Genomic DNA, 16,723 nt, shown 5'->3' on the forward strand with positions numbered 1-16,723 from the left:
GGAAGGGAGGGTGGGGAGGGGCTCAACGTTTAACCTACTCACGCCGGCTTGTGCCCGCCCTCACAGTCGGCCATATTTGCGGAATACACCACGCCGCCGTTGACCCTGCAGGCCATTGACCGAGCAACCCAACGTTCCTACCAGCTCCCTCCGCAGGAATGTGTTTATTTTTCTATCTACGTGGCTTTACCGAAATAACCATAGAATACGTAATTACAAGTTGGAAACTGTGCGTGCCACCATGGAGGCTGATGGTGTGAGTTCAGTTATAAAAATGTTTTCTGATGAACAGTTTTTCAAACGGGCATATGAATAGGTAGTTACACCCATATTATCTGCTGGGAAACAGACAAGCCCGTTCATAGACGATACAAATGCTGTCACCACAACATGCAACTTCAAGGTCGTGTTAAACGGACGTTTGTTTAAATATAATAAATGACATCGTTCACGAGACATTATCTGCCGAATTGGAAATAAACCGATGCTGACATTCAATTATTTAATCCGATGTGTTTTTAATTATCCTTTGAGTTGAAAATGGGTTGCGAAGAGGCATAATGTGAATGCAAAACGAAATACAAAAACAAACCTTAATACATCTATCCTCATCGAGATCAGCATACATATTTCCAAGCGATTGCTACTTTTTTTACCAGTATTTATGATCCAGCGAAGAGACTTAATTTTACTTGTAAGTTGAATACATTCTCCGCACTAGCTGCTAATTAGAACCCAATTATTGCTTCCATCTCTAATTACCATTCTGGCTTTTCTCTGTTGGTGGTCATGATTCATTTGTTCACAGTCCACGTTCCTATGGTGGGCATCACTAAAGTACTCGATGTCTAAATGCCCATCAGCTAAATGCGTGCAATATTGATGGGTGTAAGTAGCTGTGGTATATATCCCTTGCAAAAGAAATATTGAACAAAAATGCCACTTATTTGGTAGCCAAAGGAGGAACCACGTCCATCAAGGGAGATGGAGCGATGATATCAGAGCACGTGTGCAGGAGCCAGATCGCAGGGCCGTGGAAGATGGCGACTGCAATGGGAATGTCTTCATCCAGCAGTGGATTTATCATGGCTGGTGAAAATAGAAAAAATACAATAATGTGTGAACGTGTGCCATAATTTGAACGTATGTCAACCAACGCAATCACAATCATCGCTTCTACACTCACTACGCAGTGTACATGTGTGGGTTTTATCCGGGTGTTTGTAAACACTCCAAATAGAGGACCGCAAAGCTCGGGAAATTGTTGGCGCTGGCTTATCGCGTGGTCTGCCTTCCTGGCTGTCGCTCCTCGCTCCTCTGAGTCGTTATCTCTCTCTCTATGAGAGTGAGCGAACACTGTGTGCGTTACTAGTTGAAGTCATTGTGCAATGGAATCCAGGTATTGTAGTTACTATTGTTATCACATTGCCTCCCACAAGAATAAACCTTCCCACAATGCAATGTGGCAGCACATTTTTTTTATTTTAACTTATAATGTAAATCAGTTTATTGAGTAATACTGTTTTCATTATAATTGAAGGGTTCATATGGTGTAATGGAATCCAGGTATCGTAGTTGTAAACAAAGAAACCTTCCCACAATGCAGTGTGGCAGCGACATTTTATATTTTGACTTTTCACGTAAATGAGTTTATCGAGTCATATTTGTTTTGATTAATAAAGGCTTGGTCGATACCACCTTAATATATAGAGGACCGCAGAGCTTGGTATAGTGCCGGCTCACAGCCTGGCGGCCTTCCCGCTTGTCTGTGCTTCCTCGTTGCACCTCTGAGTCGATCTTCTCTCTCTCTGTGTACGACTTCGTGAGCGCACGAAGAGTGTGCGGTGGCAGCGCGCTACAAGTTGGGATCATCATCGCATCGCATGTTGGCCGGTGGGTATCTCAACGCTTTCTCCTCTGCTCCACACACAGACCCACTTCTGTTGTGCTTCCGAGAGCAAAAAACGCAACGAATGACCCCCCCGTTTGACTGCCAGCACTGTTCCTCCAGCTCTGTTAGAAGCCCAAACAGGGGCCCCGCCTGTCTTCGTGGCCGCGGCAAAGTGACGCTTGTGTGGATTGTTTATCGCTTTGTTGTTATCTCACGAGATGGATACTCAGACGCACTACTGTGTTCAACATATGAATCACGCGTTCAAAAAGCCGAACAAAAGACTCATCAAACCGAGCTATACGATGACGATTTTCGTAAGCAATGCAGCACATGCAGTAAGAGTGAAAGTTAGACTTGCAGAGTATTTCCAACTACTTTACTACTACTACGGATACGGGGTATGCCCCCTATTTTTACGGGCTACATTATATATCGTACATCACTCTATAAACTTTTACAGACATGTTGCCAATCCACTGCTAGATGAGAGCATCCCCACATTGTTTTGTACTTTTTAAAAAATTCACAATACTACTGAAACAACTACAACCGTGCAAAATAGTCTTTCTCAATATCTTATATTTTTATTATATTCGTTATAACTTCATGAAATTCTAATACGGTACAATTATACGGGTCTAAATACCAGTGTGTGTGTGTGTACAGCCCTTTTTGTCAATCCACTGCTGCATGAGGGCCTCCACAATGCTGTGCGGGACATTGGCAGTTATTTGACCATACTTCCCCACGCCGGTCCAGACAGAGCATGGACCGGGAGGCATAGGGAGTAGAATACAACAATAGATTTTGCTGAAACTGCATTTTTCTGCTGACCCACCCTGCTCATACAATGCAGTGCCAGTATTTTATTGTAATTATATTTTAATTCCACCGTCCATCATGCAATTGTAAGGCAAGACAAGCTCTGACTACGTCGGAACAGTTGTTTGTGCTATTTATTTTTTGAAGGGGGGGGGGGGCATTTTCTTAAATTTCCTTGGGATTTGGACCAGAAATAGAGACAAGTTTCGTGATAATTCAATGGTCCCCGGTACACTTTCAAAGAAAAAAAACCCCACTAAATTTTCCTAACAGATGTCTGAGAATTGTCGAAAGAAGGGAGGTGACTGAGACACCTTTTTGTGTGTGGTGCTTCTAACTGGGACTGACTTTTCTCCTCCAAGAAAAACAATTACGCGTGTTTTGGTAAACCCCAGAAAAAGCCACAATGGACTCGAGATTTCTTGAGGTTGCACCATAGGGGCAGCAAACCCCCACGATACGGAGCCAAATCGAGATATTCTCGGAAATTCTAAAGAGCTCAAAAACAACAACAACAACAACCCCAAATCGAATCATAGCAAAGGCTCAATTCAAATACCTAGCATGTTTATAATCGTTTAAATACATCGGTAATATTCTTTTGAAACAAAAACCACACGCAACAACGTGAACCCTTGCTGTGTAGACAATGGTTCACGTCGTGAGTGTGGGGAGCGGTGGTTGCAGCCTTTAGCGCTGCACTGCCCTGCGGACCTGGCGACCAGAGTTCGATTCCCACTCATGGTCAATACCAGTGCCTATTATCTGAACCGGTCTTGGGCCTCCCCTAGGTCGACTCAGCCTCAAATGGATACCTGATGCGATGTGCAAACATCGCCACTGGGGAGACAAAGGCGACTGAACGTGGTGCTCGCCACCCACCCCCTCGTAGGGCGTGCCGGCCTTAATAGGAGCTCTCTAACAGCGCTTGCCACGCCAGCATGTTATGTCAATACGGGGGATCTTTATCTTTGTTTGTGTGCTGGTGGTGGTGGTGGTGAGAGTATTGTGTGTGTCAGTGTGCTGCTGATGGTGGTGAGAGTAGTGTGTGTGTCAATGTGCTGGTGGTGAGAGTATTGTGTGTGTCAGTGTGCTTCTGGTGTGAGTAGTATAGTGTGTGTGATTGTACTGGTGGTGGGATATTAACAGTCTGTCCAGGCTATATGGGGGAGTCTTTGTGTGTGATTGTGCTGGGGGTGGGGATACGCACAGTCTGTGCAGGCTATATGGGGGAGCTTTGTCTTTGTCTGCCTCTGCTGCTGCTGCTGCTTTGGGGAGGGGTATAAAGAGGGCGTGGTTTGTTTTGGGCTCCTGCATGAGGAGGGGGGGGGGTTAGAGAGCGAGCGCTCCCATTGGCTGGCCGGGAAGAAATATAACCCGCGTGTACGAGTGGCGGCGTACGACTATCACAGTGTGAGGGGCGGTGGCGAGTAGCGAGTGGAGAGAGTGGAGAGAGTGGGGAGTGCGTTGGGTGCGAGTCTGCGAGCGTGAAGACGCGCGGACCGTTTGACTTGGAGGGAGAGGCCCATGGCAGAGGAGACCGCCGACTGCATTGAGCGTCTCAGACGCGAGTTGGTAAGCGCCGTTCAGTCGTCTTTTTTAATTCATTTTTTCATTCATACATTTTCTTTTTTTTTACTTTTACACCAGGGTCAAGCCATGCCACTGCTACTGTGTTGTTACTATGAAACGAGAGTCCCTGGGTTATCATGTGGCAGTGTTGTGTGTGAACGTCTGCAGGTATGATTATTATATAGCGGACAACTCAACGACTTGTATGCTGCCATTATTTAGTGGTCTTATTGATGTTGAATTTTAGGCGAAAGTGCCTTGCTTAGTTTAAGGGGGTTTTATTATTTTGAAACCAAAAGTTTTGCAGGCGGGGGGAGGGTGTGGGTGACGGACATTCCACGTTACTATGCCGTGCCCAAGATATTACATATACTAGGACGACGAAGTGATAAACAATTTGACACGGTAAAGTTGTATGATTAGTGCAGTGTATTGTCATTAATATACCGAGATACACACACGAGTGTTTGAGATTGAAGTCCAGTAGTTTGTAGTAGTACAATATTTGTAAGCGTCGCAGCTTGTTACAACGTAGCATTAGCGTGTAATTATCAAGGATCGATTTGGTTGGTGGGTCCACCAATTTTACTTATACATTCACGCGAATATTAACTTTTTATAGGCATTGGCCGCGAGCCGAGATTAACTTTCACTCGTAAGCGGTTACGCAAAGTGGCTTCTGTGAAGAACAAAATAGTTGCAAAGCAAATACGCGCGTGTTTGTGTGTGTTTGGCTTTGAACAGACTGCAACGTCTATATTTTACACTTTATCAAAGTGGTTAAGGAATCCATGTGCTTTAGGGATATACGTCATAACTTCGCCTCTACATGCGAATTTTAATTTTATATCAAATGTACGCATTGAATTACATCGATTTGCAATCGAGTGTTGGTTTAGGATTTGTGCTCGCTTCGCCGATACAATTTTTCCTTCAGTATTTGAATAATTAATATTTTCCGTTTCAACGCCGTTGAATGACGTCTGCCCCCACTGATGTTGGTGTATTGGACACGTGTGATGCTGCTGTACTTGCCAGCTGTACTTGCCAGTAGCGTCTACTACAGCTTACGTGTACGCGTACTGTGTACTGCGGTACACATGAGGTCGTTTATATGACTTAATTGTTAAGGTTTGCGAGTGATCGGAGCGAATTTCCCATAGGGGGGTTCTCTATAAACTTACTTTCACCCCCTAGTGAGTCGGCAAAATTTAGCGCCCCCGATGGATGATGGACTTGGGCCCGGACGTAGGAACGTGGAAGCGCCCCAATTTTCAAACGCGCGTAAAACATTTGTTTTACATGGACACAATACATTGGTGTGTGTGGTGGTGGTGGTGGTCATAAATGGGTAACGAATATCTGAACCGGTTCAGGGCCGCCCCCTAGGTCGACTCGGCCTCAAATGTGTACTTGGTGTGCGGTGTGTAAACATCGCCACTGGGGAGACAAAGGCGGCCGGGCGTGGTGCTGGCCACCCACCCCCACCGTGTGCCGTTCTGGCCATCATAGCTGCAGAACTTGCCCCGACAAGTCTGTTAAGGCTACACGGGGGGTCTGAGAATCGTTTAAAGTGAATGTAGCCACGGTGGTGAGATGTTAACAACCTCGCCTGCTATACAGAAGGTCGTGGGTTCGATTTTCAGTTTGCGGTGTCTCTCTCCCTGTGGTCGCGTGGATTAATATTTCTCTCTGGGTCCTCCGGTTTTTCCCTCCACATGTATAATCATGCGCTTGAGAGGACTGCATTTGGCTGCGAAAAATTGCCACGTGATAAGCCACTTCGTTGAGCTATCATTTGTGTTCTTGGTTCTTTCGGTAAAGTCACGTAGAAGGGAAGTAATAAAATAATAAAAACAAAACATAATAAAATTATTCTCACGACGTTTCGGCCACAACGCAAGCAGCCGTCCTCCGAAACGTCGTGAGAATAATTTTATTATGTTTTATTTTTATTATTTTATTACTTCCCTTCTACGTGACTTTACCGAAAGAACCAAGAAGATTGTAAATGTTGTGGAATTACTCTCCAACACCACCGGTGTGCTGTACAAATCAAATTGAAATTCACAATCTACAGCCGCCCAAGGGCATTCGTCTGCCTTTGCTCTGTGGGCCCCCGTAGGGACCACCACCACCACCACTACCACCGCACTTGTCCCTGGGGTAGGTGGAAAGGCAAGAGAGGGAGGGGGGGGTAGAGATGTCTGGTGGTACTTGTGTATTTGAGGGGAGGAGACGGGGTGGTAGGATCTGCTTGCCCATCCATATGCCCACTACCATCCAGTGGCTGCAATGAGAAAGTGTTGGGGGGGGGGGTGGCCGCTCAATTAGACAAATGGATCCACCGCTCCCCGCACACGTGTGGAGGATTTCAATTAGTCTAATGGAGAGTGGCTTGCTGGCTTGGCTGCTCGTGAGCGTGGTGGTCATCACTCGCCCCTGTAATTGTCCCCCCCCTCCTCCCCCCGCCTTGTGCTTAACCTGATGCGCTGGGGATACAAAGGCGCTCGGGTGTGGTGCTGGCCACTTTGACTCCCTCCCCCGCCCTCCCCCTCGTGTACCGTGCCGGTCTTAATCGGTACTTGTTAACAGAACTTGCCCTAACAGTCTGTTGAGGCTATACGGAGGAGATTTCGTCTTTGTCACTTGTGTGTGTGCGGGGAGTGGTTAGTGCAGTGGTTAGCGCTGCACTGCGCTACGAACCTCAGCGAGCCGGGCTCGATTCCCACTCACGATCAATAGCAGTGACAGAAAACTTCTCTGGCCTTGAGTAGCCTGGTACCGTGTGTAAACATGATAACAATTGGGGAGACAAAGGCGGCCGGGCGTGGTCAGCACCATAGATGCTCACTAACATAAATTGCCCAAAGAGTCGCTTAAAAGACATACAAAGTCACGGAATCGAAGCGAAATTTAATTCGAACCGGCATCCATCCCATCCAAACCTGAGCACAGTCGTGCGCGTCTAATCGAGTTGTATTGCGATTTATTCAAGTAGGCGAAAGCCCATTATCTGCTAATGAGATTCATTATCTGCTTAGCCATGGAGACCTCTAAGGTCGCATTATGTAGGATTACATAGCGGCTGCTCCCCCCTCAATTGTTTATTGTTGTTTGAATTTTGAGATTTTTTTAACTGTTAACATTATTGGGGTACTCTTTCACGTCTCATATTTTACGTCTCTGAACCGGCCGACCTGAGTCTGATTCCTGGCCATGGCTAAGCTCAGTGGCGAGTGATATCTGAACCGTCTTAGGCCCCCCCCCTCCCCCTTGAGCAAACGGCACTGACCGACCAGCGTAGTGAAGTATGGTCGGAGAATCTCTCCCACGACCAACACGGTGTGACGATGGTGCGTCAAGTCCCGTCATCCAGGAGTGGTTCGAATAGGGGGCTGTAATTTTTTCTTATTGTTCTGTAATTTGTGAAATGACATGCACCTTTTGCAAAGTAATGTAATTCATTTTGTCTGGACTGTGCTTGGATTAAAGCACTCGCAGTCCACATCTTGAAGGTCAACTTAGGCCATCATCTCTCGAGGGTTAATAACATACTGCAAAGTACTACTGTTTGTTGAACATAGACAGTGGTTGTCCTGTAAAGGATATTTCTCTTGGCATCTTATCCCAGCCATACGAATCTGGAACTTCCCACCATTTGAGTCGTGGCCTCAACTTGCACGAGTACATGCCGAGTATCTTGTTGTTTACATGCATCGCACCACATTCTACCATTGATTGAGAATAGGTTTCTCAACGTTCAATAATGGTAACGGACATGATGCGTTCTGGTGCCACTCACATTGTAGGCTGGCTTGCGCCTCGTTATCCTCCGGAGCGCTGTTTGACATAACGCCGTCTATTATCCCGTGTTCTTCAAGTTTTGTTTACAGTTGGACCGAACGTATCTGTAGTCTTTTTTTTGTTTCTCGGTTCTCATAATATTTGGTTTGAAGTAGCCCTTGTCTGATCCTCGCAGTGTCTTTTCTCACGGTGGTATGCGATCTAAATCCGCGCGTTTTGGGCACAACACATGCGGGGTTTTCACGAACTCCAAACCCCGAGCTCCGTTGGGAGCCAAATTTAAGGTTTACAAAAAAAAAAACTTTCTGTTTTTGTTCTGTGTTTCCACCAACGTGGTCAGGTCCAGTTTTAAGAAAGCGTATCGCTACAATTAATATATGTGGTATGCCCCTGTTATTCCTAAGATATTAACTTTTGTACTGTAGTTATAGACACCTTTTATAAACACTTTGTTATTCCATATTCAAAACAAAAGGTATTCGTGGCTGCTGTTCAGTCACAAATGCAGAGGGTGAGCCACGGATAATTATTCAATATTCAAATTCTCTCTGCTTAAAGAAAATGGGCAGTCCCTCGGCTCCTTGTTGAACTTGCATATGTTTTTATCAACCCTGGGACCTGACTGTGAGCTGAGCACTTCTAACTACAGTTTACCAGTGACATCAGCCTACGCAGTTTGTTTGAAATACACATTGTGTCTCTCTGAATGTTGTTTATGCTATCTGTAAGCTGACTGGGCCTGGTATAAAGTTCCTGGTGCGTTGCGTTAACGTCAGTACTTTTAAGACACATCAGAAGCCTAGAGTTTGTGTAGTTCAAGCCACGGTTGCCCATTTGTGTTAACCTTCATAGACGCTTGCAAAGAGCATTATGCCCCAACAGTCTGAACTACTGTAGCTAGACCATCACAACAACCGAAAATATATATTTTTCTTATTCGTGCCACCTGATGTGGCAAAACTTTTTGAATACAGTAGTGACTTCCGCTCATGGCTTATGCCCTCAACAGGGGCATCTTTGTCCTACTCTGTATTTTACTGCTGCAATTGTCCACTAATGTCCTATGCAGCCAAGTCATGGATGTAGGGCCTCCCTCTCTTGTACCAGGTAGAGGCTAACCTCCATGGCTCTCAGAGTTGTTTTTGCCGATGTGGGAGGGAAGAAAAAAACCCCCTGGAATTGATGTTAGAGCGGTGAGGTGGGAAGGTGTGAGGGTGGGAGGGAGGGTGGCACCTCAGGGCGTGCACCTCCCTCTATGGGATGGATGATGATGCATGCTGGAAAGAATCCCCCTTGCCTCGTTTTCTCGAATTCACCCCCACTGCCTCTGATAAACCTGTTTGGCATCACGCAAGTCTAGACTCTTCCCTGTTGACTGCTCAAAATGTTAAAAAGCCAGCAGCATGACAATGGAATCCAGCAGCCCTTCAGGGTGCTTTAATTGAAGCCGTATAATTTGTAAGAGAGTGTTTTGTTCCCTGTCGTTTTGTTGTTGTTGAGTTTACGAAGTTTAAATATTTGCACGGTAAAATAAAACGTGGCTGGCTGCAATCCTAGTGGGTGGTGGGGGGGGAAGTAAAAATAAAATGCCTTAACGCTATCCGTGAGCTTACACCATAGCAAAGAGCCCTGAGATTATGGTGGAAATTCTACGCTTCTATGGAGAGGGTGCCCCAGTATGAGTTTGAGAGATGGAGTTGTGTGATATGTGACAGTCCATTAATCAAGAAAATTACACGCTGCAAGAAAATACTCAGGTGGCCTAATCGGTGCCTTTTTAACACAGGAATTATTTAATAACTATTCTGGTGTAAACTAGGGCGAGTGTGTGTGCTAATATTAGGGCTAGGGCAGGGGTCGGCAACCAAAATAACAAGAAGAGCCATTTCTTTCAATTCGGTACAAAATTCAGTATTTCAAGAGCCGCAATGCATCTGAGTACATACTGTACTCACGTACATATCGTCAAGAAGCAGCCCGTAAAGAGCCGCATGCGGCTCCGGAGCCGTAGGTTGCCGACCCCTGGACTAGGGGATGGGGTTTGGTAAAGGCTGTCCTTGGAGAGTTATTTAACACGTGTTTGTGTAAGGAACCAATGCTTCAATATGGCCTTGATGAGCTGCAAGTGCTTGCCCCCTACAGCCTCCTTTCAGGTGAAACGGGCGATTGTTATCTTTGTTCCGTGCACTTTTTAAAGCGCATGTTCACGCGTGTGCCAAATGCGTGCTCGACGACTGCCGCCGATCGGCGTCGTCATCCCCACGCGCGGTCGCCCGTCGCGTCCGCCCGCGGCTCCCACGTCTCCGCTAATCGCCCCCCTCCCGATCCTGTCGCTCCGCAGCAGGGCCTGAGAGAGTCCGACGTCGACCTTCAAGCGACGCTGCAGCGCGCCCTGGACGTGCTCGGCGAGATGCACCGCGCGCGGCAAGCGTCCACGACCCCCGCCAAAGCCGCCGGCGCCGCCGGCTCGGTGTGCTCGGACGTGTCGGACGCCGACACGGACGACTCGGCGTGCGGCTCGCTCGCCTCGCCGACCTCCGAGCCGAGCGGCGGCCCCTGCGCCCCGCGCGGCGACGACGCGGTGGAGGCGCCCTCCCCGCCGTCGGAGTCGGCGAGCCCGACGTCGGCTCGGGACGACCACGAGGACGCGCGCTCCGACTCGGAGTGCTCCGTCGTCTCGACCGACTCGGGTTTCGGCCGCGCGGCCGGGTCGGGACAGCCGGCATCGTCGTCGGCGCCGCCGCCGCAGCGCTTCCAGCGCAACCTGCGGCGCGCGCAGCTTCCCGAGCGGTGGAAGAGGGCGGTGGAGAGGAAGCGCGCCGAGCGCAAGCTGACGGCCGCGCGCTCGCTGCCGTCGCTGTGCCACGAGGACGGCTCGCCCGTTCCCCAGCAGCAGCAGCAGCAGCAGCAGGAGGAGCCGGAGCGAGAGGATTGGACGGAGGCTCTGCTGAGCGGCTCGCGCACTCGCCAGCCGCTCGTCCTCGGGGACAACAGCTTCGCCGACCTCGTTCACAACTGGATGGATCTGCCGGACATCTGCAACGGGGGCACGGCTCGCGCGGCACAAACTCGGCAGCAGCAGCAGCAGCAAAATCCAAAGTCGGAAAAGGAGTCCAAGAGGCCCACGGGGCTGGCGCGGTTGCTCTCCATCCCGGAGCAGATCCGCAAGCGCTTCAGCAGCAGCAGCAGCAGCAGCGGCGGCGGCGGCGGCAGCGGCCTCGGCAGCCGCGCCGACAAGTCGAGGACCGTCAAGAAGACGAGGCACCTCTCCATCTACGAGTTGGACGACATGGACTCCTTCTTTGACGAGCTGCCCCCGCACGGCGCCCGGCAGCTCGGGCAGCGGCACTCGCACCCGTGCATGGTGGGCTCGTTGAGCCAGCCGGACGTCTGCAGCTTCGTGGGGTCGCACCTGGAAGACTCCCGCAGGCTCTCGTCCCACTTCCGCTCCGTCGTGTGGGTTTGAGTCGATCGTCGGGGCTGGTGGACGGTGGCGGGCGGGGTTAGGGGGTAGCGGAGAGACTTTTTCTGGTGCCCGCGTTGGACTTTAAGCGAAAAAAATGAACGTCGGTCGCGTCGGGTGAAGACGGCCGCTTTGTTGCGGATGCGATCCCTCTGATGCAATGACATTAGCGCGCAATTTTGACACTGCAAATCCTGGCACGTGTTGTTGAAGGGTTAACGTTGAGGCTTTGCGGTGAGTTGGCATGCCTCTTATTATGCAGCACTGTGTAAAAAAAAATACCCACCTGTGATTGGATTGTTGTGAAGAACCCCGCTCACTGCGGAACGGTTGGTGTTTGAGGTATCACACTCGGTGAGGGCGCTCGTTGTTTGCAATCTAAGTAACGACGTGGAATTTAATTGTCAGTTACGGAATGAGTTTTTTTTTTTTTTGCCAGGACCATGCACCGTGCCAAAATATGAACATTTGACATCGCCACATCTGAAAAATGTCGAAAAGAGATTTTCCGGGTGCAGACTGCTTGAACCAAAAGAACTGTCAAGCCATTTGCACTGTATAATTATTATTATTTACATAATCTAAAATGCATATTCCTTTTAATAAACAGGTAAATGTATTTAGTAACTGTACTATAACCATAATTGCTCGGTATAAACTAGTGACAATAGTATTATTTCCGTGTGGCCAATGGGTGAGATTTTGGAACAAAGCTGGACAAACCTAATGTTTCCATGCAGTATTCTGTTGTGTTTCTATACAAAACCATTCCGTCAGAACGTAACGCAGCATTCAATCGGACGCTCTCTCTCGAGGGGAGATATTTCCATCTAGCAGACGTAGAAATCGGTGGCCTCTTGAGCGGAGGTAAGCACTGTTGTAATCCATAACACGAGGGAGATTCAAATTGTCAATATGCAAGGTACGAAGGTTAATGGTGAAATTATCTGTGTGTCCTTCAAAATGGAGACCACTTGCTATGGCCCTCGGAATCCGTGCAGTTGATGTTTGCCTGCAGTGTGCGTTCATGCACACGCGTCAATGTGCATCAGGGTGAGCAATTGTAGACAACTTCATAATCCAGAAGGTAAACATCCAAGGCCCTTTTTGAAAAGCTCAAACAGTCTGGTTAATGGCCACATTTATACAATGGACCTCTGCCTTAACGAGGATGTCACCTAGCAGCGTAAAAAAAATGCATTATGAGTCTATTTTATTTAGGGGGGAAATGTAAATTTGTTTGGCAGAAAGTTTAATTCGCTGGCTTTCCTTGTGTCATACGGCCTTCAACAGTGGACCCGTGTGAATGGTATCCCAGATTATGTGGGCTAAGTTTAACACGTAGGCTTTGGCGACCAAACGTGGGCTAATTTATACATGTTGTTCCGAGCATTTTTTTAAAATGTAACTTTTGAGGTGCCTGTAGAAAACTCCACTGTATATGCAAAAAAACCACAACACACTAGCCTTAACATGGTTAATAAGTTATAATATTTCAAACTGTTGAGATTGTTTTCAGTATCTGTTAGAAGAATGGAAATAACAGCACTATGGCTAAGAATATATCAGATAAGAGTATTCAAAGAAATATTACCTATTATAGTAAAAAGCATGGCAGTGAAGAGAGATCAAAGAAAATAGTAAATTTTAACCGTGTCATGTGCATTTCATTTCCAGTATTAAAGGCGCCTTAGCTGAATCGTAAAAAAGTGGTGCTGTGTAGAGGAATTACCACGTTGAAGTTCAAGCTTTTAGCATGTTCCCAAACAAGATATAAATTGAAGAAACCCTAACAAAAATTTCAGCAAAATTCAGTTATTTCATACTTGACAAAAACTAACATCTGGCAGAGATGTCAAACCACCATTGTGCTCTGGGTTTTCCCCTCAAATCTTCAATTAACACCGTGTTTATGTTAATATTGGTAGTAGTCTTCAATGTGGTATGGCCCAGAGACCAGGCACATGACCAGGATTTTTTTTCATGTGTTCATACAGCGGTCCAACAAAACCAAACGCATTACGTCGTGAATAGTGAACTTATACACGCAGACATAGGCTCTATTATATTATACAACACATTGTTCAGTTGACTCGTTTCCATGCAACATTTGACATTTCCAAATTGCAATTGGGCCAAGTGGAGCTATACTGGACAGTATTTACTATTTATTCTCTCACTTATGCCATTGTGTGGTGTAGGAAACCACAGTGGGGGTTAGATGTTAACTCCTTCGCCTGATATGCAGGAGGCCATGGGTTGGACCCTGACGCCTGCTGTATATTTGGACTTTTAAAGTTCTCCCCGTGGTCACGTGGATTTTTTTTCCGGTTCCTCCGGTTTTTCCCTCCACGTTTAGAAACATGCGTTTAGATTATTTGGCTTCTATACATTTCCACATGATAAGCCACTTCGATGAGCTGTTATTTGTGGCCAGGTTGTTTCTGAAAAAGAGCTCCATGGCTCAGTGGGCCTTACCTAGTAAAATTTAGAAACGTAAAAATCGAATCCTTTTATAATGTAAACACACGTCCATGACAAATCAATTTTCATATCTATGTGTGTGTACTTGTATCTCAATGGCACAGTCTTTTGTAGAAACAAACATGCCACCAAATAAGGTTGATTTGCCAACCTTTACCCCAAGTTGGTGTTTTGAGGATGTTATAAATGCTCGCACAAAGCTCACTGCAATGTTCTACCCAATGTGTAGATGCCATGTGCCAGATACTTTTGATGACTGGGCTGTATGAACACAAGTAGTCTTAGTTTTCTCAAAGTAGGCAACTGCCAGTTTTAAACCATTCTGATGCACACATTGTGAAGGCTGTCATTTGTTGATGCGCTGTTGCCCCATACCCTTTGCTGATTAAAATTGCCTGTTCTACTCAAGGCCATACAAATAATGTTAAGGCACTTTTCTTAAATTAAAATAAATGTTTTTTCACATTTCCCTTTCATATTTTTTTACACGTTCAATAATTGTTCGTTGTATGTGCCTGGCTATGAAACACAGTTTATTTGTTTTGTGTTTACTTGTTATCGTTACTGTTCACATTTTGGCTGTTCTGCGGTCACGTGTACAATAACTGTAAAAATTTCATTTATTGAAATACTGTATCAACATGTATAAACACACGCATAAAAGTATTCATCGACAAATAAAGTTTATACTCAAGTTTCACCGCAAATGTATTTGGCTCAATTCATGCGTTACAAAAGCGGGGGAACGTCTTTTTTCCCCCAACAACAACATTCCAGGAGTGTAAAGAACGGCTGGTGGCCAGACGTGATGGCGAGCTCGCACAAAATCGCAAAGGTCTCTCCGGCTGGGATCGAGGAGACAGGGGGGGGGGTGGAAATGGGATGGGATGACCAAGAGATAGAGACGACAAGTCGACAAAGGGAGAGACCCAAGTTCACCTCTACACCATTAGTGATCCCTGGGACCCAAGTTCTTCTCTACACCTTTAGTGATCCCTGCTACCCAAGTTCTTCTCTACACCATTAGTGATCCCTGGGACCCAAGTTCCCCTCTACACCATTATTGGTCCCTGCTGCCCAAGTTCTCCTATCCCCATTAGTGATCCCTGGGACCCAAGTTCACCTCTACACCACTAGTGGTCCCTGCGACAGTCCCTGAAGACATGCAATGGTGAAGAGCGCCTCTGCGTCAGCTTTAACCGCATGTTGTTGAACTTCTTTCATAGCCAACCGTGCTGATCGGGGAGGTGCGGGGAAGGTCGACAAACTAAACACAAACGCAGTGTTTAAACGCGGGCAACCCTTGGGTCTTTCATTGCATCAATTGAAGGAGGCTGTGACCACTGCAGTGGGCATAGCTCACTCGTGTACCTTGCAGGGTCGAGATTGACGCTGTGGGGGGGGGGGGGGGGAGAAGCCCAGCAGGTGAGAATGGGTAGAGGGAGAGAGAAGGCCCTCAATGGCCACGTGAGAAATTGGGTCTTCTCCGCATGGCTGTTGATGTTGGTATAGGGCAGTGGGTCTCGGAGTGTGGTCCCCACCACGCTGACAACCACTGCTCTAGACCAGGGGGTCTCAGTGAGTGGTCCGTGATGCTGCTCCAGGTGGCCCATGGGACTGTTATTCAAATGTCGTAGGTTGATCCGGATCTGATGACAACGTTCATACCTTTTGTTTCGGACGTGAATTCATATTTTACTTTTGATATTTAATAATAGAAAAATGAAGTTAGGTAAACTACCCTGAGTAAACTACCCTTAACCCTTGGATCTAAATGCCTGCCCTAAAAAAGAAAAACATCATAGCTACAATATAAAAAAAATCCTGTAATATGAATTATTTAGTGCGACTGGTATTTGGCGAGGGAGGAGTGAATGCGTTATGTCGCTAGGGGTGGGGTGGGTGGCCGTGTGGCCGTGGAAATGTTTGCATCGGCTGAGCGGTCCCGCGGGCCAAAGAAAGTTCTAAGAAACAGCAATGTAGAACAACAACCAGAACTTCACACCGAAGTGGTCGTCAGGAGGAGCGGAGCGGTGCATCGCTGTGTCGATGCCTCCCTCCGTGTTCGCGAATCTGGCGTTGAGTCCGCTCTGTGTCCCACGGTTCTTGTTCTGTGTGATCGCAGTCACACGCTGCCGGAGGCTTTTTTTTCTCCAAAATTAGTATTTTATTACCAAGACAATTCAGGTACAGGCACACACACAGAGGATATGAAAGTGGGTTGACACCAGCACCACACACATTACGGATTACAGTAAAAATGAAAATCTGTCTAAACCGCATGTTTCAATAAAATGTTTCAATAAACATTGTAAATGTTTCGATTTAAAGCTTTCGTGACTGCAGGGATTCATCTTCTTGGTTCTTTCGGTAAAGTCACGTAGAAGGGAAATAATAAAATAATAAAAATACAACATAATAAAATGTTTGTTTTATTTTTATTATTAAACATATTTTATTATGTTTTATTTTTATTATTTTATTATTTCCCTTCTACGTGACTTTACCGAAAGAACCAAGAAGATTGTAAATGTTGTGGAATTACTCTCCAACACCACCGGTGTGCTGTACAAATAACGAATTGGCATATTCTGTTTACGTGACAAACCTCACTAATTGGCTGTGTCGGGTGGTGGCGGGTTTAACAACACATTCATATTTACGCGCTCTAACCCAAGAAA

At 46.8% G+C, this 16,723-nt stretch overlaps 1 protein-coding gene across 1 annotated transcript; it reads left to right on the top strand.

The window, feature by feature from the left end:
• Window positions 1-4,129: 4,129 nt before the first annotated feature.
• LOC144732769 (uncharacterized) lies at window positions 4,130-14,742 on the top strand. The gene is made up of 2 exons (XM_078614349.1): window positions 4,130-4,291; window positions 10,437-14,742. Exons 1-2 carry the CDS (start codon window positions 4,244-4,246, stop codon window positions 11,559-11,561), a joined length of 1,173 nt encoding a protein of 390 aa, XP_078470475.1. The 5' UTR covers window positions 4,130-4,243; the 3' UTR covers window positions 11,562-14,742.
• Window positions 14,743-16,723: the final 1,981 nt, after the last annotated feature.

This window comes from Lampetra planeri, chromosome 44 (assembly GCF_965212315.1).
Source record: "Lampetra planeri chromosome 44, kcLamPlan1.2.h2, whole genome shotgun sequence".
Taxonomy (NCBI): Eukaryota; Metazoa; Chordata; class Hyperoartia; order Petromyzontiformes; family Petromyzontidae; genus Lampetra; species Lampetra planeri.